This window comes from Chinchilla lanigera, unplaced genomic scaffold (genome assembly GCF_000276665.1).
Source record: "Chinchilla lanigera isolate Chin_1 unplaced genomic scaffold, ChiLan1.0 scaffold00066, whole genome shotgun sequence".
Classification (NCBI taxonomy): domain Eukaryota; kingdom Metazoa; phylum Chordata; class Mammalia; order Rodentia; family Chinchillidae; genus Chinchilla; species Chinchilla lanigera.
Genome location: NW_004955467.1, coordinates 9,588,348 through 9,610,542, shown reverse-complemented (window position 1 = coordinate 9,610,542; position 22,195 = coordinate 9,588,348). Strand labels below are relative to the sequence as shown.

Genomic DNA, 22,195 nt, shown 5'->3' with positions numbered 1-22,195 from the left:
ACAACTGCCTATCAGCTTCCTGTTTCTACGGATCTGTCTACTCTGGATATCTTGTATCGGTGGACTCATAGAAGATCATTTGTGACTGGCTTTCTTTTTCTTTCTTTCTTTCTTTCTTTTTTTTTTTTTTTAACATAATACCGCCAAGGTTCATCCAGTTGTAGCATGCTTCAGTACTTCTTTTTTATGGCTGAATAATATTGTATGGCTGTCGTACATTTTGCTCCTCCATTGGTGGACATTTGTGTTGTTTCTATCTTTTGGCTATTGTAAGTGCTACTGTAAACAATCACGTGCAAGGTTTAGAATCTTTTTATTTCATTTATTTATTTAGTGGTGCTGGGGGTGGAACCCAGGACCTCCCACAATCTAAGCAAGCACTCTACCGCTGAGCTGTATCTCTTGCCTCAGTATATTTTTAATTTGGTGGGGTTATATACATAGGAGAGGAATGGCTGGGCCATACGAACAGTACATCTTTGAAAACAGGAATTACGAGTTTTGAAAATGCACCCGGAGATGGGCATGGTGGCGTAGGCCTATAGTTTGAGCACTCTGGAGGCTGAGGAGTTCGAGGCCAGCTGAGGCTACAAAGGTCACCCTGAATTACAGGGCAAGACCCTGTTTCAAAACAAAACAAAAGCCGGGCGTGGTGGTGCAAGCCTGTAATCCCAGCACTCGTGAGGCTGAGGCAGGAGGATCGTTGTGAGTTCGAGGCCAGCCTGGGCTACAAAGTGAGCTCAAGGCTGCCTGAACTGCATAGCGAGACCTTGTCTCAAAAAGACAAAAAACAAAACAAAAAACACCCTGGAAGTTTCTTTTTAAACAAGGGAAAAGATAAAAATTTCAGAAAAATTGACTGGAAGTATCTGGGGGTGAGCAGTGTCACAATGTATGCAAAGGTAATTCCAGCTTCTGCCAGCAGTTGACAGACAGTGCTACAGGATCTTCTACCCTGGTAAATTGCAAAGTTTAGATGTCCTTACTATCCTTATGGAAAGAGAATTGAGGCAGAGCTATTTAATTTCTCAGAGCCACAAATCAGGATTCAAAGTTCTGGATTCCAAGACCAGTCCTGTTATCCACCTAGCTAACTAGCATATTAAGGTAGCCGGTAGTGCTGGAAACCCACTTTCAGCAAAAGTTTTGTTCCCTAAGACCAAGGCCATGGAAATAAACTCCAAGAGTCGTTTGTTTCGTTTCTTGGTCACCTAATTTCGAGAATGTCAATGCAATTTCACATACTCTCCTTCTTATGGAGAAGTTTTTCTAAGGGAGATTTAGACATTGTTCTTTTTTTGGAACGTCCAGAGCACAAGTGGGAAGAACAAACACAAATTTTATTTAGGACTCAAGAGTGTGTAAAGGCATCTGTGGAAGTCACACGGCCCAACACGAACTAAGGTTTAAACAAGATGGTGGCTGGCATAGCACCGCTGTCTTTCCGGCTGAAACTCTATGGCTGAGCGGAGGCGCGGAGTTTAGAGGTGCAGTCCAGACGCGGGTAACCCGACCACACAAGCGCGCTAGGAACACTGGAGCGGAAAGTGAGCTCTCGCGCATGTGTGGAACTGAGAAGATGCCCAGGCGACGGACGCACCCCACAGCGCAACATTTCTGAAACTTGCGGGTCGTTTAAGTCCAGTTAAAGCAGAGGTGGGGCGTTTCCTAAGACGCATGCGTTCTGAACGCGGCTAGCGATACAGTGGCGTGGTCTTTTCAACACCCGGCGTACAGACGACGTCTGAGGTGGAAGGGGCGTTTAGGATTCCCAACACGCATGCGTTCTGAGACCGAGGCGTTTCCTTCAGAGGGTGTGGAGTGCAGGACTCTCTACTGCGCAGGCGCAAGGTTTGTCCGGTAGGACGAGTGGTCTGTCAAGGGGAGGGCAGAGGAGGTTGAGGGGATTAAAAACCGGGCGCGCCTGCGCATTGTTGACTTGTTGGAGGCACTCCGGATTTGTGAGGGGCGGGGTCACGTCTGCGCGTCATTGGATGGGTAGGTGGGAGGAGGGTGGAGCTCGGGGAGGGCCTGTGCGCTTGCGCAGTGCGGGGGTGGAGGGCGGAGGAGCTAGGTAGCACGCTTGCGCGGCTGTCATAGGGCTGCTTGGTTGGTCAGTGGGGAGTCGGCGCCTGCGTACTAAGACCCGTGTGCAGCAGCGGCGGCGGCGGTAGAGGCGGCGGCGGCGGCGGCAGCGGGCTCTGAGGCAGCGGTTGGGCTCGCGGCGAGCGGACGGAGTCGAGTCAGTGCGTTCGCGCGAGGTGAGAGCGGACAGGCGCGCCTGCGCGGAACCTCGGCTTGGGCTGGGAAAGAGAGACGGAACTGCGCGGGGGTCGGGGAGGGGGCAGAGGGGAGCGGCGGCCACCGCCGCACGGGTTTGTCGCGGAGTGGCGCGGGGTGCGGAGAGTCGCGGGCGCGCGGCCCGGTTGGCGCGCGGGGTGACGGTTGGGGCCGGCTGGGTGACGTTGGAGCGACGCAGGGCGGGGGACGGCGAGCCGCGAGGCCGCCACGCGGGAGAGGCCGCCGGGCGACCACCCCGGGGCGAGGGCCGGGGGCCAGATCGGCCCTGCCGGGACAGGGGTTCCTAGGCCGTTGAGGACCGTGTGCCGCGCAGCCACGTGAGGTGGGGGAGGGGGCTGTTCGGTGAGAGGGCAAGTGGGGGGGTGGCCGCCGGCGGGGGGAGGGGAGGCGGCGTGGCTGTGGCCTGGCGCAGTCTTCGGGGAGGGGATGGCCGCGGCACCGGAAGTGCCCCCCACGGTAGGCTGCTCTTGGAGTCCGAGACCGCATGGCCGAACGTGGACCGGGTCCGCATGGCAGCGTGGGGACCCCTCCCCCCAGGTCCGGGCCACCGGAAACCCCGGGCGGCCACATGGTGGGCGGGAGCTGGCTAGCCTTAGCCCGGGGAGAAGCGTTCCTCGCGGGCGTCTGAGACAGCCTGGGATTTGGGGGCGCGGAACAAGTCCGAAGACTTGGTTCCGAACACCCCGGAGAGCCCGCTGTGGAGGCATATGTTTCGGCTTCCCGACCTTATGGGCCCTGGAGTTTGCTCCGCAGACCTCACGTGAAGTGAGGCCGCCAGCCAGGTGTAAGTGGCACTCTTTTGAGCTGGGGGCCTGGAGAAATGGGGAGACTGAGGTGATTGGACACGAGCCCAACTCTTCTGGGCTCGGCCCGTGCCGACAGCGCATTAATGTCTGAGGCAGATGCGTTCCCCACGGTGGAACGCGGTCTTCACCTTGTCACTGTCTTCCCTGTTGTATCTGGCGTGGCAGTAACTCGGTTTTAGAGTCTCTTAAGTACCAGCCTAGTGCGATTTCTACTACTCACTACTACCAACCTTTTGCTTTCATTTTATTGTCATTCACCACCCCCCACTCCACTTTCTACTGACTGTACAGGCCGGGCCTGAAAAGCCGACAGAACCGGTGCATCCTGGGAAAAGTGGGAGGGCCCTCGAGTAGAGGCTGGGTTCCTGGGTTCCCTTTGGGAACTGAGATCGAGGTGTTTAATAGAGGGCTCGTTTAGAAAACTACTTTCTCTCCCTGGACTGCATCTGCAAGTGCATGTTGGCGAGGCGGGAATCCCCCAAAGAGGCCTTGTGGTTTCCTGTACCACTGACTGGTTTGTGTGTGGATAGGGGTGGAAGGGTGTCACAGAATCGGGTGGGGCCTTGCCCTCCTGTCTCCACCCTCACCCCATTAGCCCCGCCCTTTTGCTGGCTCATAGCTGCTCACCTAATTATAGCCCTGGTTATGTGTGGGGAAGAGGGGTGGTTGGTTTCAGTGGCAAATAACACCTGAGTCCTCCCCCTTCCCAAGAAGTAGGCCGTTCCTCATCTCTGAGATTTGGCATCCCAACACCTAGAGCCTTTCTTTCCCAAGCCATGACTTTAGCTTTCATTTTGGGGGAGGATCCAGGTATTCTCCCCTCCCTTACACCCGTTCTTCAGTGTATTTGACCTCAGTCTGTATTTATTCCAGGAACTTTGACTTTATTTTAGGTGGGTAATGGAGTAAAGGGTTGGGGGAAATGGAGCAGTGTTTCCAGAAAGGAATGGGATGGATTAGAGGTTCCAATAACCTTCATCCTTACTGACGCCAGTTCTCTTCTTGGCTTTAGTTGGAATCCAAGCCTCTTAAAATGGCAGATGATTTGGACTTCGAGACAGGAGATGCAGGGGCCTCAGCTACCTTCCCAATGCAGTGCTCAGCATTACGTAAGAATGGCTTTGTGGTGCTCAAAGGCCGGCCATGTAAGATCGTCGAGATGTCTACTTCGAAGACTGGCAAGCATGGCCATGCCAAGGTTAGAATTTCTCCTCCACATCTTGCCTTCCCCCATACCTCCTGTATCTGTAGGACTCCTGGCAGCAAGCTGTCACGAGTCCTGGCCCTCTACCTTCCTTGAGTTCTTTTCTCTCAGTCCTTTTGTTAAATATTCAGCCTCAGACTCTGTCTGCCTCTAGTCTCCAGCCTCTTCCATAGATACCTATTGGTGGCCTCATCATTCTCTGATAGGTCTCTCCCTTTCCATCTTTGTGCCAGTCTCTTTGTGGTCTATACTCTGGCTGTTCAGCTGTTCATTTATTCTTTATTCCTTGCCTTTTTCAAGTCACTTTGCTACTTCCTTTCTTAGCTTTTTCTTTGGAACTGATGCCATCCCCCAGTCTGGTTCCTGCCCCCTGTTCTTGAGTTCTTTACGCCAGTTCTTTATGCCTTTTTGCTTTCTTGGGTCTTAGCTTTATTGTTTGTGCTTCCTGGGTCACCCCAGACTTTTTCCTTAAAAGTTCAACCTGGCTCACTCTTGTTAAATTTCTTGTGGTTTTGTTTCCCAGTCAAGTTTTTCCATCTTTTGTTGACTTGGCATTGATCCTGATTATACCCTAATGCCTTGATCTTTTCTGGTTTCCTTCCTTTGTAACTCTAGAGTTTGAGATGTTCAGAGTACTTTTTAAAGTACTTTTCACATTTCTTTTCTCAGCTTTTCCCTTCTACTTTCCTTTATTTTCCAAGTTCTTGGTCCCTTAATATATGTCCAGAAAACTTGGAAACTTTTGCCTAGATTTGTGCTCCCTTAGCCATCTGGTATTTTGTTTATCAGTGTTTGATATTTCGAGGTAGTGGGCTTCTCCTAAGCTTGCCTTACCATTTCCACTGTACTGTCAACTCAGTGGTGGTTTTTTAACCTTGGGGTTTTTTGAGGCTTTTGTGTTTCTTTCCTGAGTTGTGGGTCATTTCCAGTTCTCCAAATCTTTGTCCTAACAAGATAGACTGACTTCATCAGCCTGGGACAACACAAGTGTTTATCATCTCTGCCTTAGAATTTGGTTGGGATTCTCTTTGTGGTTCGTACACACAGGTCCACCTGGTTGGTATTGACATCTTTACTGGGAAGAAATATGAAGATATCTGTCCATCAACTCATAATATGGATGTCCCAAACATCAAAAGGAATGATTTCCAGGTATGTAGGTACGGGGGTGGTTTATGGAGGGAAAATAGGGATTGACCAGAAGTGGCAGAAAAGTGGGGAAGTGGCAGGAAGAAAGGGTCTTTGATAGAAGTTTGCTCATCTTTCCAGTTTGTCCATCACTCCCTTTACCCTTGGCATACATGGGCCTACTTTCAACTTCCTTCCCTGTCTGCCCCCAGCTGATTGGCATCCAGGATGGGTACCTATCACTGCTTCAGGACAGTGGGGAGGTGCGAGAGGACCTTCGTCTGCCTGAGGGAGACCTCGGCAAGGAGATTGAGCAGAAGTATGATTGTGGAGAAGAGATCCTGGTATGGTCCCCCTTTCCCTTTGTGTGTGCAGCTTTGTTCTTCCTCTGAATTCAGTCATCTCCTGACTATCCCTCTTGCTCTTCCAGATCACGGTGCTGTCTGCCATGACAGAGGAGGCAGCTGTTGCAATCAAGGCCATGGCAAAATAACTGACTCCCAGGTGAGTGACAAAGCTCTCATCCCCCTTTCACAGTTCTCATCAAAGAGTGATTCTAGTGTGGTCCTCCCCTATGCCCCTTTCTTTTTAAAAGTATTATCCCACCTTACATGGTTTGTTTCTCTTTACTCAAGGTGGTGGTGGCAGTGGTGGCGGCGGCAGCGGCGGCAGCAGTGATCCTCAAGCCTGCAGAGGCCCCTCCCCCAGCTTGGCCCCACTCTAGCTGGGCCTTTGGCTGGACTCCTCCTACGCAATTTATTTGACGTTTTATTTTGGTTTCCCCTAGCCCCTCAATCTGTCGGGGAGCCCCTGCCCTTCACCTAGCTCCCTTGGCCAGGAGTGAGGGAGCCATGGCCTTGGTGAAGCTGCCCTCCTCTTCTCCTCTCACACTACAACCCTAGTGGGGGAGAGGGGTTGGGTGCTGCTTGTGGTTTAGTTTTTTTTTTTTTTTTTTTTTTTTTTTTTTTTTTTTTTTTTAAATTCAATTTGGAATCAGAACGCTGTGGATTCTGGTAAATGGTCCTTGTGCCCTTCCCCCTACTCGTCAATGGTCTGGTCCCCATTCCCCATAGCTCTTTACCCCAATACCACCCCCACAGACTGGGGACCAGTTCTCTCCCCTGCCTGTGTCTCTCCCTAAACCCCTTTAGCTGGGGAGGGAAGAGAAGAGGGGAAGGGATGTGCCCCCTCCTCAGGCATCCGGGAGGGCCCTGCCCCCATGGGCTTCACCCTTCCCTGCGGGCTCTTCTCCCCGACACATTTGTTAAAATCAAACCTGAATAAAACTACAAGTTTAATATGAAGCCCTCAACTTAGCCACTTAATTGAATTAAATGGGTATTTGTTCACTGGAAGATATATTCAGGCCCCAGAGAGACCCTAAATGCCACTGTCTCACTTTGACTTGCTGTGGACCTGCCAGCCATTTCCCACCCTCTTAAGTAGCTTTGTCGTATTCCAGGCCCCTGGGTGGGAAGTGACATAAACAGCAGCAGACAGGGGTGGCAGGTAGGTTTTATTAGTCTGGGACATGCGAGACCCTCACCCATGGGGGATGGATTTGAAGATAAAATCTGATGGTCACTTGTGGTAGAAGCGTGGATTCTGGCTGTGTTGGATGAAGGGGAGCCGAGGGCCGGGTTGGCTTGTAGTGGCAAAGCTTGACTGGGTGATGATGAAAGGAGGGCTTTGTCAATGAGTACTCTCCCTTCAGCTCATTGTCCTCAGAGAGGGGTGCCCTTAAGGTGGAGGGGGCCACTACAGGGCACAAGCCACCTATCTAGTTTCTGTGATAGTACAGGGGTTTTGATTACCATCCTTACCTTTCCTGCTGGTTGCATCTGCACAGGCAGCTGAGGAGAGGTGAGGAGTCCAGGTGCTGGGTGCAGAGCTTGGGGATGCATGGGGCGCAGGGAAGACTGCAGAGGCAAAGTTGACATGACTGGCATACTGGGGGCTCCTCTTAACCTACCTACCTAACTACCTCTTCCCTTAATCTGTGACCCATACTCACTGAGTCAGAGAAGCCAGTCTGCTGATTAGCATGTTCCATCTGCTTTTGCAAGGACAGGGCACCACTAGGTTGGAGGAACCCTATGTGGGAAAGAAAGGTGTAAAACTAGTAGAGGATGAGAGTAGCCCCTTGGAGCTAGGGCTGTTGCCCACGGTGTTAATCACCTGTCTGGGTGGGCTGAAAGTGGCCATGCACCGCATAGGGTTGTGGCTGTGGCTGAGACAGATACTGCACTGCAGGAAATGCTGAAGGTGCTGAAAAAGGCAGGAGGGCCACTTGTGAGGACTTCAAGGTTATCTCTGGACGCTAGAGAAAAGCCCATTTTTTGTTCCCATCACTCACCTCTGAGCTGCTGACTAGGACTGTAAGCTGGCTGTGTGGGCCCATAGTGAGGTGGGGGCTGAGCAGTCCCATAGGCACCACCTGGGCTGCCTTGGAACTGCCCATGCTCAGGAGTCCCTGCAAAAGCAGCTGCTGAGCCCACGTAGTGCCGGGTCTAGAAGGGAGAATGAGAACTCACTGCCTGTAAAGTCCTTGAAAACAAACTCAGGGCTGGGGTTATAGCTCAGTAGTACACTGTTTGCATAGCATGTGAGACCCTTGATTCAAACCCAGGGTGGCGGGGACAGAACCCTCAGTTAACTTGTGTGGCCCATTCCTCCCCCCAGCCCATACAGTTAAGAGCTTTGTATGCCTGTGGGCAGGATGTCTGGAGGAAATTCTAAGGGAAAAAGTAATGGGTTACATATCCACATCTACTTCTCTCACCGTAAGCACTTGCGGTCCAAACATCTGTTTGGCTCTGTCTGCTGCCATGAGGGTGCCTGGGCGATTGTGTCCTCCAGGACTCCCTAGAAAGGGAGAGGAGCTTTGGGATGCTGAAATGGGAGGCCGCAATGTCCAGGAGGGCCCTTTCTGTCAGGTGGTTTTAGTCCTCACCCTGCATGCTGAGGAGGTGAGTTCCTGTGTGAACAGTCAAGCTCTGCTGGTACGCAGCTGATGTCAGAGTGGTCAGGTCACTGGAGTAAAAGGAAGACAGGTATCCCCTCTTTTGCCAGTAAACAATTCTGCTACCTGACCCCAATTCCACTTTATCCCCATTTTTACTTTTAACTCTGATCCCACCTTTGCTCCTTCCGCCTCCGTTTTTCTTCCTCGTGTAAAACTTTCTTTAGCTGCAGGAAAAGCTGGTGCTTCTCTTCCTGTAGAGCCAAAAGCTTCTCCTGCAACTTCAGAATCTGGAAGGGGAAGAGGAGAAGAGGTGAGCAGGCGAGTCAAGGGAAACAGCCAGGGCTGGGAGTGATCACGGACTAATTACTTGTTCTTTGGTTTCCTCTAGTGACATTCTCTCTTCCATCTCCTTTTTCTTCCTTCTCTCTTGCTCCTCTTTCATCTTCTGTTCCATCATCTTGTCCACTTCTTCCTCCTCTGGACAATGAGGGGAAGTGGCAGGGTGGTGAAAATTGAATGTTAAAGAGACTGACGGGCGACAAAGGCCAGTTACCCTGTCACTCCTGTGTGCACTGTGTGCAATGGCTTTCTCCCAGCACAGGGAGAAGGAAGTTTTATTAGGTGCTCTCCAAGGTCCTTGCCAACTCAGTGTTTGAACTTAAGACTAGGCCTCTTCACGCCTACCCGCTAAGGCTGTTCCACCTTGCCGTGCCCGCGGGCACGCTGCACAGCCTGTGAACAGGGGCCAGCTCTGGGAGAGCGGAGCCACCGTGGGCCGTGTGTCCATCCGCCCCACGTCTACCCCCATTCTGGCGCCAGCTCACCCTGCCGCTTGCGCTCCCGCTCCATCATGATGTGCCGATGCAGCGCTCTGGCCATGGCGTTGGAAAGCTTGGGGCGCTCCAGGAGCGCAGGCATTGTGCTGCCGGGGTCGCGAGGGCCGCAGGCGTCCCTCTCTGTCACTGGCTGCCAGACCTTGGACCGGGCCTGTCGGCAGGAGGGCGCTCAGCAGAGGTGCACACCGGGCCCAGGCGGGAGCCCGTCTACGCGGCGCGGTCACGTGTCCCGGGCGTCCGGGGCCGCAGCCGCACCTTAGTACGCGCGCAAATGGCGCGGGGGGGCGTCACAGGTTGGGCGCTCCCGCCCCCTTATCGCTGCCCCGGGCGCCGGGCCCCTTACCCCACCCCACCCCACCCCACCCCACCTGTCTACTCGGCGCTCTCCAGGCCCCGGCGCGCCTTGGCTGCAGCGTCACATCCGGCGGCCGGCCCGAGTCCTTCCGGAGTCGCGGAAGCCAGCGGCCTCGGGGGTTGGGCGAAAGGCAAAAGCGGAAGCGCGCGGGACGGATGCCGGCGAGTCCAAGCGCACGGCGGGCGGGCCCAGGGGCCGACGGGGCTGCACCCGCGAAGCCCGGGTTGGGCCGCAGCCGTGAGGAGCGCGCGAGACTGACGCGAGGCGTGTGCTCCGAGAGTTTATTGGCTCCTTAAAAACCCGAGTCAGTAACAACTGTACAGAGGGTCCGCGGCTTCCTCGCGCCCCCCTTTTCCCCACTCCCGCCTGAGGGCCCCGGAAAACAGCAGCTTCTTGTGGGCACAGGGAGAGACTCCTCTGGGATTCACAGTAACCAGAAACAAAAACGGAAATAAATTAAGTGATGGAGGGGGTAAAATAGGGATTCATGTTCCCCAAATCAGTGCATGAAAGCTGGGCTCCCCACAAGCTCCCTCCCATCGGAGGGGCGTGCTGGGCCTCCGGACGCGGAGAGGTGCTCCCCTTGCCGGCCGAATCCGAGGCTGCCCGCGTGCTCCCGCGCCTGCCAGGCCGCACTGTGCATGCCGCGAGTCACTGGGGCAGGTGGCGGCAGTCTTCGCTCAGGGTCCTGGGTCGAGGCCCGACTGTGCTTGTAGTAGTGGCGTCTCACCCCTCATTCCACCCGTACCAGCAGGGCATAGAGGAGTGTGGCCCCCTTCTCCTTAGTGACCCATTCGAGCTCCGCTGGGCTGAAGTGCGGGTCAGGAGGTTCTCTGAGAGCAGCAGAAGGGGGTCCGTGGGTGTAGGAGCCAGGGCGCACGCAAACCTGGAACGCCACCTGGGCCTGGTGCGTCCGCTGGGATTTTGGGTCTCGGAATCTGTCAGACAAGAAGCAGAAACAGGGCAAGTGAGGCCTCTGCCGCCTGGCTGCGCCCCGCCACTTGCTAACACTTTTCCCACCACACAGACTTACTGCTCCCTGGAAATAATTCCCACCCAAAGGCACTCAGCTCCGGCTGTTCACTACTTGCAAGGCTCCTCCCCTCCAAGGCTGCTCAGCTACTCCATTAGATACCCTCTTCATACCTGTGCTCAAACCTCATTTTGGGGGTGAGGGGAGGCAACCTTGGGGACTGAACACAGGGCATTCACAATGAACTACACCCCCAGTGCTTTTTAAAATTCTGAGACAGGGTCTTGCTAAGTCATTAAATTGCCCAGGCTGGGTTTGAATTTGTGACCCTCCTGACTCAGCCTCTCACAGTGCTCAGATTACAGGCGTGCACCACCCCACCTGGCCAAACCTCACTTTTCAATGAGGTCTAACCTGAATCTCCATATGCCCACTCCAGGGGGCTTGGGATTTAGCTCAGTGGCACAGCACCTGCCTGGCAAGTGCGAGGTCGTGAGTTTGATTCCTGGTACCGGAAAACAAACAAACAAACAAACCAAAAACCCAAAACATATGCCCACTCCAATGTTTTACTCCATTCTTTTTTCCCATTCTCACTTTTCTATTATCTCCACAGTATTCACTTACCACCTTTAACAGTACCGAAGGCATTATACATAAACACTGTCTAAAGTGAGAGAAGATTAAGGTCTGCAAGAGCAAGGTTCCTTGGTCCTTCCCCTAAAACAGCTTGTGCTAAGTGGTATCTGCTCAATGAATGAATGAGGAAAGGACTCAGGTGGTGAACCAGCAACTAGAAAGCCAGGATGGGAAAAATGAGGATGGACAAATCCTGCCCACGCAAGAGGCCCTGGTGCCCCCTCTCGGTCTGATTCCCCACAGCACTTCAGTCCTGGGTACTCACTGCACTTTGGAGGCCAGGGTCTCGGCCCCGGCATATTGAAGGGAGGGGGAAAGCAGCACTGGAGGGGGCTGCTCTTCCCGGGGAGGTGCACAGTTCTCACCAGGCTCCTCAAATCCCACCCCAGGCTCTCCCTTCAAGGGCCGGCAGCTCAGAATAGAGGCAGTGCCTAGGAGGACAGTGGAGTCAGGGCAGCCCTTGTGATTCCTCCTGGGGCCTCCAGGCCCAGCCATGTCCCACTTCTCCCCGCTACTCCGGGGAGTACCTGCTCCCAGCTCCCCTCGGTCCAGCACCCTCCGTATAGCTGCCACATTGCTGCCATGATATGCCATGTGCCACTTCTTGGTTAGTGTCCCAGCTTCCAGGCGGGGATTCACCCTAGGAGGAAGACAGAGAAGGCAGACAGCACAATGGTCACTGACTCCAGAAGGTTATTCCCTTTGCTATCACTGTTTGTGCACATTCACTTGGAATTCTCTCTCAAGTGGTGGAAAGAGCAGTAAGAGAAATGCCTTACTCTGACCCATACGTACCTGAGGTTGAACCTGCACCAACCGAAGGGCAGAGCATATTCCCGGGGGGGCTCCCCTCTTCGTCTGTGGGCCTCGTCTCCTCGTAGCTTCCGGCAAGACTCACAGTAGCACAGGCTACGCTTCGGTGGAGGCATGAAATAATCCTCTGCGGGACAGTGAATGGCAGGTTTGGTGCGGACTCCCAACCCAGTCTCAACCATGCTGCTGCTCGCAAGCTGCCTCCACGGCTCCGCACATGGCCTTGGCCTGCTCATGGGAATAAGGTGGGTGGGTTCTGAACGACCGGGACTCACCAGGAAGCAACAGCAGTTCTTGGAAGCGGGAGCAAAGGGCATGGTACTCGCAGCTCTTTAAAGGGCTAGCAGCAGGTGGTGGACCCCAACACACACTCTCCTTGATACCTGAGGGAGCAGAGGGGGCACAAGTCACAGGACCCGGGGCTAGAAGAATGGGAGCAGGGGAGTGGGGTGGGATGATGGTCCCTTTAGGGTGGCGCACCATCCACCATGTCAGCTTTTTCCATGTCTCCTTGGGTTCCAGCACTCTTTCCACTGACAGCTCCTGGCTCAGGGCTCACAATTGTCACCTGCAGGAGAGAAGAATGATCAGCCAAAGCCTGGTCAGCCCCCAGAGCCTGCTGATCCCGTCTGTGGACCACAAACTTCTCAGTCTCCCAGGTACTCCCTCCTCCCCATCTCCATTGCCACTAACCTGCTCACACTGCCCGTAGAGATCCACAAGAGCATGGCAGGGCTGGGGAACATCTGGCACAGCTACCCCCTGGTCCACCCCGTTGACATGGAGGTGCAGTCCCCCAGAGCTGTCTAGCCGCAGTCCCAAGATGGTACCTTCAGGACACGTGTCCAGATTTGGCCCAAACTTCTCACAGATCTGGAAGGAGAGACCTACTGTTTTCCAGACATCAGACTCCTGTCACCAGTGGTCATCCTGGCCTTTCCTCTGCTTCTGGTTGCCAGGGCCTGGGCTTTGCCTCTACCCTTGCTCACTGCCTAGGTTCTACCTCCACTTTTGTTACCTGCCCCTCTTATCCCCCAGCTATAACATTCGTAATGGCAGAGGCACAAGTGGAAAAGGCAGCCTAAGACCAGGTAATGACCCTCACACCCTTGTCCATCCACTCCCTCCAGATCTACAGTCCTACTCCCAGGACTCCAAGTTCCACTCCTCCCTCTCGGCCGGCCCCTCCCTACTGGGAAGCCCGGCCTTCTCTTTGGCTCCCTACTCACTTTGAGACCATTGTGGAAAACACCACGGCCCCGCAGCAGCCAGGCTGCCCGTTTGAGGGCACAGGCAGAAGCAGGGAAGTTGAGCCTCTCAGGTGGGCAGGTGATGACTCCCAGGACAAGGGAAGATGTCCACTGTCGGTTCAGAAAATCTATCCGCACCTGCAGAAGAAACTGCTCTACAATCACAGCCTCCTAGGCAGAGACACCAACTTGCCCAGCTGAGCCAGCCTCCTCCCCAGCCAAGGAGGGAATATGACACCTCCCAGAGTGTGGCCTGGGCTCATGCCCTTTCTCATGTTTGCATAGATCAGAAACTATAAACTCAAAATTTCCTTCCTTTTCATTTGTGTCTGTCGGGGGGAGGAACTCAGGGTACTGCACATATTAGACAAGCACTTTGGACTGAGCTGCAGCCCCATCCTTTCCCTCCCACTCTGAGCCTTGGTCCCCAGCTAACTTTGCTGTATCTCCCAGTTTGCAGCAGAAAAGCCCTCTTCAGGAGGGTTGGCACTGTCACCACAGAGCAAGAACTGGGGAGATGGCAAGGCACACCTGGACCAGTAGCTGGGGCACCAGTGGCTGGCTGATGACAACGATGCCCTGATTGTAGCTGGCCACTCGTGTGGCTGTGCGGTTCCCATTGGACAAGAGAATATTCTTCCCGTGGTTCTCCAGGAACTCAAGGACTGTGGGCATAATACCCATTTGATTCTGGTCCTGGTGTGGAGAGAGAGAGTGAGCTGCACCAGGGACTGATGACAAGCCCGTCCCACCTTGCTGGGGCGCACACAAAGCTTGCATATGAGCCTTTACCAGACCACTGGAGAACCCAAGAGAACCTGACACCAATGGCCACCAACTGCCCATCCACATGCCCAGCAGGCCCAGCTGCAGCCTCTTACTCCCAAGCCACGTTCCTCGCTGTCATCATCCTCCTCGCCCTCACTGCCAGTGTCCGAGCTGGGGGAAGGAGGCTGGGTAATTTCTGGCTCTTCCAGACTCGTGGAACTGACAATGGACACACTGCGGACTGGCCCATATAGATCCAACACGGCCCACACGTTCTAGGGACACAAGACCCAGGCAGTCAAGAGATTAGCGCGTGACCTTAACCCAAAACTCACACCCAGAACCCACGGCAGGTCTTAGGTCTACCTTGGCAATCCCAGTGGCTGCAGGCCCCATATCTTCTCCATCTACCAGGATGTGCATCGTGTCATCTGCCCCCCGACGAATGCCCACACGGCTTCCAACCTACATCAAAGTAGGACAAAGACAGATGCTCAGTCCACCTCTCTGGGTTTTTTTTGGTTGTTTTTTTTTTTGTCTTTTTTTGAGACAGGGTCTCGCTATGCAGTTCAGGCTGGCCTTGAGCTCACTTTGTAGCCCGCAAGGATTCTCCTGCCTCAGCCTCCCGAGGGCTAGATTACAGGCGTGCGCCACCACACCCGGCTCTCTCTTTTTTAACCCCCCAACCCTGCCCACCATTGCCCTGGAGCCAGCTGCTTTACCCCTAGCCTCTCAAGGTTCCAGCCATAGTTCATCCTCTGGAGCTGCCCATCACGCCTCACTTCACAGCTGGACACCATCCAGGTGGTCTTAGTCCGGAGCTCTGGCAGGGAAGGAGGTAGCCCAGGCCCACCACCTGCTCCAGGCCCCATCTCCCCTGGCACTAATGTGGTCAGCCCCAGCCGGAGGGAACCTGCCCACTTCTCATCCAGCTCTTCCACTTTCACCTGTGAGACAAAACATATTAACTGGCCCTGTCTCTATCTCGTGGGCCCACAACCCCCCATCACATCCCCACAGCCCACCTCAAACACTTCCTCAGCCTTGAGCTCCTTGGTGCTGAAAACAAGGCCGTGGGCATAGCCAACTGCACGTACTGCCCTTGTGCCATCCTCCTCCAGAGTGACGTTCTTGCCACAAGTACTGTGGAATCGGTGAGCCACGCCAGCCACTGTGGACAGATGGTCAGAGAAAGAGGTAGGATGAGGACAAGAAGCTTCAGGTGAGATGCAGAGCAAACCTTCCCAGTGAAACAGGAATGGACACTAAGGCTCCATGTGTCTTTACTCTTCTTCACCATGGCATGACTCATCCCCACACCTGGGACGCCCAACATGTGGCATGCTGGTTCCTGGGTGGCAGGAGAGCACAGGCTGTGTCCCAGGTATAACTCCCCTTTCTGACTGCTTGCTGAGGGGGCCTTTTCCCTCCTATACCAGCAGCATCTTTCACCAGGATCCCTTAGGCCCACAGCAGGCACCTGGGGAATGTAGAGGAAAGGATTTCTCAGTGGCAGTGTTGCTGGTCGCCAGGCTGTTGTCCATGGGGCCAGTGGCATTGGTGATGGACACTTGGACACACTGACCATAGAGATCCACTACAGCATACACCTCTGCATAGAAAAGGAAGGAGTCAGAAGCCTGAGAGCCCAGGCAGTCTGAGCTGACGATGGCTGGCCAGAAGCCACAGAGCAGTCACCTTTACCCGGAGGCAAGCCTGAGCAGGCAGCGCCTTGGTCCTGGCCATTGATGAAGTAGTGCAGGTCGCCCTTGGCAGTTCGCATCATGCCAATGCGTGCACCTGTACCCAGTGCATCCAGGTCACACCCATAGTTGTTGCGCATTGTGTTACCGTCTTGCATGATGGCTGTGCCACTGGGGAGACAGCAGAAGGGGTGGGTTCGCCTCCCAGTTTCAACCCCACACTGGCCCAGGCTCAGTCTCTGCCTGTCAGAACCCTCCAGTGTCCTGGACATAGGCAGGGTGTCTTGATCTGGGTCTGATTTTATCTCCTTTACATTTTATCTCCTTCACAATTGGCAGCTCCCCAGGGAAGAGGAGAAATTCCCTGGAGAGGAGGATGAAGCCCCTACAGGTTAGGTAGAGCTTCCCAGAATTGAACAGAGGGCAGCAAGATCCCCTAGGTCTGCCCCTGCCTCGGGCCACAGGCCTAAACCCTGATCTCAACCAGCCACACCCAGCCCCACCGAGCTGGTCCTGACCTCAGCATCCATGTATCATAGTCAATGTCTGTCATGGTGTTGGGGAACTCCAGGTCTTCAGGCCGGATGGCAGTCACTCCTAGGAGGAGGCAGGGCAAGTCAGAGCCCACACCACAGGCCACAGGCCTCCAGCACACAACTCACACACAGCTGCCTCCTTACCAGCCTCGATGGAGCCTGACCAGCGGTCTACCATCTTCTGAATGACAATTTCAAACAGCTCTCCATCTCGCAGAGCCCTGCCAGGAGAGCAGTGGTCACTGGGGCCCTACTTGGGTGGGCAGTAACACAGCAGACATGAAAGTCTAGACACTGACCGATTGGAAATGACAATGGCGTCATTGAACTCGCTACGGCAGTTGTGACGGAGCGCAGTGCGACCGCCGTTAGTGATGACCGCGTTACTGCCATGCAGCTGGTGGAATCGCAGGTCAGAGCCTCCTACCCCTGAGGATGGGGAGCTTGGAGACACCTGGTTGTTCCCCTCAGGGAGTGGCTCGGGAACTGGAGGCACCTCTGCAGAAGTGGACATCACCCATTAGGATTAGGTCTCTGGGTATCTCTCTAGCCTTCCAAGGCCACCCAAACCCTCTGCCCAAGCAGACCCTGGCCTCACCCACGTCGTCCACAATGGTGGCCTGGGCCGCCTGGCCATAGAGATCAACGACAGCATAGACACCCGGGGGCACATTCCAGGCAGCAGGGCCCTGTGTCATTCCATTGACAAAGAAGTGAAGAGTCCCGTCCTCCCGCCGCACCACGCCCACCGTGTCCCCTGCCTTGGAAGAAGCGGGGCTACAGTGAGGAGTCAGGCAGAGTTCCTGCCTGGGATGGTCCTGCGATCACCCCTCCTTGCCAGCTCCCTGACGGCTGCAGCCAGGCACCGCAGCCTCTCTCCCACCTTGAGGCGGTCCAGGTTGTGCCCATATTCATCCAAGATGGTTGTTCCATTGTGCATCACACCATTCCCAGTCATCATCCAGGTCCCTATGGGGACAAAGAGAAGCATGAAATGAAACGGAAAGCAGGAGTACTCTTTATATAAAAAACTCCCCCACGCTGACAGCCCACCCTCTTTCCTGAGACTTGGCTTTCTCCTCAGTGAGACAAGAAAACTGCAGTTCCCAAGGCAGCCAGACTCTACCCCACGGCTTCCATAGCCACGGGACAGATCATCGCAAGTGTGACAAGGAGGAAAGGGGCTGAACAAGAACCAGGGCTCAGGGATAGCTTCTGCTCTACGACCTTATCCCAGCCATGCCCTTGGGAGCTCACCAGAGCGCAAGTTGGTCATGGTGGAGGGCAACTGGAGGTAGGCAGGGTTGTGGGTAGTGACTCCAATCTCAATGGAGCCAGCCCATTTGTCCACCATCTTGTCAATGCGCACCTGGAATACTTCTCCATCCCGCAGTGCTCTGCTGCTCAGCACCACACCATGATTGAAGTCATCAGTGGCACTGAGGACACAGCAAGTGGGGATTCAGGTCCCAACACACACTCTGAGCGTGCCAAGGCTCAGCCTAGCAACACCTGACTGTCACTCACTGCCCGAAGCTAACCAACCAAGACCTCACACTTGAAGAAGTTCCTGACCCTTTTGCCCAAGACTCCCTAGACCAGACCCCCTCTCGTTCCCTTGTCTCCACCTTGCCCCTTCAATCCCATTACAGCCCCTTCTGTAGCTTCTCTCCACCCAATGGGCCATACTGGGGCCTCAAGGCAGTGCGTCCCTCGTGGGTAATGGCTGCCTTCTGCCCACAGTTGGGGTGGAAGAGCAGGCGCTCAGGTTCCGCTTGGGCAGCAGGAGCAGTGCGGCGGAGAGCACCCTCAGGAGACAGCGCCCGCAGGATGGCATTGTTCCGGCGAAGACGGTCACTGTGGTTGTTATTGTGGACAATGGTCACCTTCACAGCCATCCCATACAAGTCCACCACACCATATACAACTGGAGGTGTCAATGGGGTAGCCACACCTGTGAGGGAGGAAAATGAGGTGAATAGTCAAAAAAGAAAGCAAGCACCAGAGAGGACAGAGGATAAAGTACAGATCTCACTGAGAGCCTCAGGCCAACAGCCTTCTCTGAATGTCCCCTTACCTTGATCAATGCCATTAATGAAAAAGTGTAGGGCAGAGTTGGATTTCCTTGTGAGACCAATATGGTCACCCTCCTAGTAGGAGCAGAAAAGTAGTTCAGTATGGAATCTAGCCACCGTCAGGCTCCAGAGCAGTCCCGGGGCCTTCCCCTATCTTGTCCCACAGAGGACCTGTTCCCAAAGGTGTTTATGTAAGTCTGAGACTAACCCAAATGACGGGTAGGGCATGACCCAGGTCCCTGTTTTCTAGACACGATAATGTCCACATTTCCTGAATGCTCAATGTATGTGCTCACTTTGGCAGCACATATAGTGAATGCTTAATGTAAGTTAGGCAATAACTTAAACCATCTTGTAAGCATCAACTTCCTTAAATCTATATAACTGCTACAAGGATTACATAGCATGTGTTAAGCCATAGGTTCAAACCTAAGCACGGGGTTGCGGGGAGCGATAAAAGTACTCCTAACAGACTCATTGTAGAGCCTGCTGTGGAACTCTGCCTTCTCAGAAAGAACCTCATGCAAAGACAAAGGATCTTGTGTTAAATCAGAGATCATTGCATGGCACCCAGGTAGAGACACAGAGTACCTAGGGCTCCTCTGAAATTGCTCCACCCTCACCTGTAGCTCATCCAGACTGAATTCACAATACTCCCGGCGGGTGCCCTTGCCATTGGTCAGGATCCCACAGCCACTCATCATGATGGTGCCTGAGCAAAGGTGGACACTTGCTTAGGATATGGTTTTCCTTCCCTTTAGCAACCCCAGGCTTGTGTCCTCACCCCTGCCTGGGACTGGTACCTGACTGGAGGTTGGTCATGGTGGCTGGGTACTCCAGGTTGTTAGGGTTGTGGGTAGTGACACCAATCTCGATGGAGCCTGACCACTTATCTACAAGCTTGTCAATGCGGATCTGAGGTTAAATGACAGCAAGTAAATGAACAGGGAACTTAAGTGCAGAGAAGGGACCCTTACTCAGCCTTTCTTCCCCAGGTCCTACCCTCCTGTCATCCACCAAGGATTGAGCCTCATCTTTAGCTCCCAAAAGGTGAGCCAGTCAGATCTCAGGGTCTTGCCTACCTCAAACATCTCATTGTCCCGAAGTGGGCGGTTGGTCATGACAACTCCATTGTTGAATTCATCCAGCGGCCTCCGGCGCTCAGCTGTCTTATTATTGTTGCTGAGTTTGATAAGGGTCCCACACTTCTCATGAAAGAGCAGGGCATCATTGGAAGTGAGGATGGGTGAAGTGGCAGTACCGCTAGATCCCTGCCCATCCCCTGCTGGTGGGGAGCTCAGGTTCACATTCAAGAGCCCCCCATTGTAGGCAGACAGGATGGCATTGCTCACCACCTCAGAGAGCTCCATGCTGGCAAAGTCTACAACAGTAGGACAAAGAAAGGAAACCAAGATAAGGCTCTACACCTCTGGCTTGGCACCCTCTCTCCCTAACCTCTCCTGAAGTCCTCCCCTTGTCCACCTCACTGCCCGAGCCCCTTCCCAGAGCCTCCCCAAAGCCCTCACCATTATGTGACTCAAGGCTGTTAGGAAACGTCTCCAGCTGGGCCTGCACTGAGGACACCATGAAGGCTGGGACCAGATGGGACGGGAGGGGAATAGGGGTGTAGCCCCGGCTTCAGCCACAGCCAGACCTTTTCCTCTAGCCTCTGTTCTCCCTGGCAATAGACTCAGGGGTCTGAACGGCCCCACCTTCCCAGGCCAGATCTTCACCTTTGCCATTTCTTCAGCTACCCTCCCTGCCCCATCCCTCCACCAAGGCCCTAGCTGTGTTCTCACCTTCATCCCCAGAGGTCCCCTGTTCGGCCAAGGCGGAATCTTCAGGAGGTGCTGAGGGCTCGAGGGGAGTTGAGGGGATGGGAGTAGGGGGACTGAAGCCTGGCTCAGCAGGGAGCACAGTGATCTGGGTGCACTTGCCATAGAGGTCCACAACAGCCCAGACACGAGCAGGCAGGCCGGTAGCAGCCACACCACAGTCCCGCCCATTCACCCAGAGCCGCAGCTCCCCAGCAGCTGTTCTCTCCACGCCCACTCGGTCCCCTTCGCCAAGCTGGTCCAGGTCCTGTCCATACTCCTCGAGCACAGAGCGGCCATCCTTCAGCACCGAGCAGCCCGACACTACCCATGAGCCCCCCTTTAACCCTGTGGCACTGCTTGGGAAGTCCAGCACACCGGGATCCAACGCGGTCACCCCAATCTCAATGGAGCCACTCCAGGAGTTGACCTATGTTAGGGGTGGTGGGCAGAAAGAGTCAGGATGGACCATCATTGGGGTCTCCCATGACTAGGAAACTACATTCCACATGCCACTGTCACCACCTCTTAGGCACTACCTAGAAATGCGGATCCACAAGTCATTTTCTAGACCCCACCTAGGCAATTATTAGGCCCCACTGTCCCCTATCAAGTCTGCACTGTATTCAGGTACTCAGCGGTTACCACACTACTCTTTTCCCCACCAAGCAGGTTGAACTCTCTTGTTCCAGCTTCCTATCTCTTCCAATCTTCCATACTTTCTGTGGCTCTTCAACCATCTCAGTGCACACACTTTATATGCCACACTGCTTTCTATAGTCTATCATTCTCTTCCCCCAGTGCAACTCTCTCCTAGGTTCAGACTCCACCCAGATTCACTCTTCTCCCAAATTCCTTCTCTGTGAGCCAAGTCATACACACACCTCTCTTTCCCTACGTATTGCAGCTCATCCACCTTTGTGGCTCTACCTGAGAGTATGTCCTTCAATGGTTTGTTCTTTCCTCTGTATCTCTCCTCTTTTCTTAACACATCTGGCATCACCTCCATCCCCAACAAACTGCACCAAGAGGCACATTCCCCAGCTGTTCTAGTGGATGGGCCCCCGTGTCCCTTTCTGCTTCTGAGTTTTTCGGAAACTCGGGCTCTCCCTGTCTCCTCCTTCGGATTGAATGTTTTGAATCATTTTCTTTTTGCCCACGCCTTCGTGCCCTACAGTTTGTCGATTCCCTTACAGAAGCCGGTGGTGTGAGATTTCTAGCTGCCCTACCTACCGCATTTCCCTCTGGCTCCCTCCCACTACCCTCCACATTTTAGTTCCGCTGGCCCAGCCCTGCACCTTGCGGTCGATGCGGACGGTGAAGACGCGTCCATCGCGCAAGGGTTCCCGGCTCAACACCAGCCCATGGTTAAACTCCTGGCCTGGCTGCTGCCGCCGCGCTGTACGCCCACAGGCCGACAGGCTCACCAAGCGCCCAGTGCGCGGGTGCAGCTCCCCAACGCTGCCGAGACCCCCGCTGGACCCCGGTCCGGGGCCGCTGCCGCCAGGGCCCCCACCCCCGCCTGGCCCTGGCCCGGGGCCTCCCCCAGACCCCCCACTCCCACCCGACCCCGCCGCCATCGCCGCTGACACCGGGGCCGCGCGACAGCCGCGCTTGGCGGCACCGTGGCAACCGCGGAGGACAGACACCCTGAGGGAATAGACCGGGGGCTGGGACCAGATATGCTTTACGGCAGAGCCGGGCAATGAAGCATCCCGGGTTAGGGAACTAATGACTACCACGGTGGGAACAGAAGGACGACGGGGTTGGGAAGGCTTGCTTTACGGCAAGGCCAGATGAAGGCGTGGTTCTGAAGGGAAAAGTTGGGCAGGGAGCTTTTGCGACAGAGGAAGGAACGCCTGCGGAAGGCATCTTCACGACAGGCGAGTGCAAGCGCCCCAACACGCTTTGCGACAGCGACGCCTGCGATCCCGCCCCCACCAGAGGAAGCGACACAGTAAAGTGTTCGCTTTACGGCAAGGACAGGCGTCTTTTCTTCGCGCCACACACTTTAGATCAGTATCAAGTG

General features: G+C 54.6%; 3 protein-coding genes across 9 annotated transcripts; 1 reads left to right on the top strand and 2 right to left on the bottom strand.

Moving 5' to 3' along the window:
- Positions 1-2,052: 2,052 nt before the first annotated feature.
- Positions 2,053-6,743, top strand: Eif5a (eukaryotic translation initiation factor 5A). 2 transcript variants are annotated; one of them, XM_005399521.2, is made up of 6 exons: positions 2,053-2,261; positions 4,120-4,305; positions 5,359-5,463; positions 5,652-5,783; positions 5,870-5,943; positions 6,075-6,743. In XM_005399521.2, the coding sequence occupies exons 2-5, from the start codon at positions 4,141-4,143 to the stop codon at positions 5,930-5,932; spliced, it is 465 nt and encodes a 154-aa protein (XP_005399578.1). In that variant the 5' UTR covers positions 2,053-2,261; positions 4,120-4,140; the 3' UTR covers positions 5,933-5,943; positions 6,075-6,743. The 2 variants fall into 2 exon arrangements, with proteins under 2 accessions (XP_005399578.1, XP_005399579.1); XM_005399522.2 differs by lacking the exon at positions 2,053-2,261 and adding an exon at positions 2,506-2,623.
- Positions 6,395-9,714, bottom strand: Gps2 (G protein pathway suppressor 2). Of its 3 annotated transcripts, none has more exons than XM_005399523.2 (11): positions 9,609-9,714; positions 9,229-9,391; positions 8,772-8,881; positions 8,579-8,691; positions 8,393-8,472; positions 8,222-8,304; positions 7,796-7,949; positions 7,618-7,707; positions 7,454-7,533; positions 7,263-7,381; positions 6,395-7,104 (listed from the first exon to the last, which is right to left on the bottom strand). In XM_005399523.2, exons 2-11 carry the CDS (start codon positions 9,320-9,322, stop codon positions 6,786-6,788), a joined length of 1,242 nt encoding a protein of 413 aa, XP_005399580.1. In that variant the 5' UTR covers positions 9,323-9,391; positions 9,609-9,714; the 3' UTR covers positions 6,395-6,785. The 3 variants fall into 3 exon arrangements, with proteins under 3 accessions (XP_005399580.1, XP_005399581.1, XP_005399582.1); XM_005399524.2 differs by lacking the exon at positions 9,609-9,714 and adding an exon at positions 9,496-9,590; XM_005399525.2 differs by having other exon boundaries at positions 6,937-7,104; positions 7,263-7,358.
- A 148-nt stretch (positions 9,715-9,862) lies between these two features.
- On the bottom strand, positions 9,863-21,892 carry Neurl4 (neuralized E3 ubiquitin protein ligase 4). 4 transcript variants are annotated; one of them, XM_005399518.2, is made up of 29 exons: positions 21,465-21,892; positions 20,152-20,596; positions 19,705-19,733; positions 19,435-19,557; positions 19,156-19,267; positions 18,976-19,064; positions 18,355-18,427; positions 17,967-18,231; positions 17,535-17,716; positions 17,161-17,246; positions 16,876-17,038; positions 16,577-16,775; positions 16,422-16,498; positions 16,260-16,338; positions 15,737-15,912; positions 15,519-15,650; positions 15,064-15,209; positions 14,761-14,985; positions 14,405-14,503; positions 14,152-14,313; positions 13,802-13,966; positions 13,250-13,408; positions 12,714-12,893; positions 12,501-12,588; positions 12,296-12,403; positions 12,003-12,147; positions 11,735-11,847; positions 11,473-11,638; positions 9,863-10,533 (listed from the first exon to the last, which is right to left on the bottom strand). In XM_005399518.2, the coding sequence occupies exons 1-29, from the start codon at positions 21,744-21,746 to the stop codon at positions 10,329-10,331; spliced, it is 4,473 nt and encodes a 1,490-aa protein (XP_005399575.1). In that variant the 5' UTR covers positions 21,747-21,892; the 3' UTR covers positions 9,863-10,328. The 4 variants fall into 4 exon arrangements, with proteins under 4 accessions (XP_005399575.1, XP_005399572.1, XP_005399574.1 ...); XM_005399515.2 differs by having other exon boundaries at positions 19,435-19,733; XM_005399517.2 differs by having other exon boundaries at positions 16,876-16,966; positions 19,435-19,733.
- Positions 21,893-22,195: the final 303 nt, after the last annotated feature.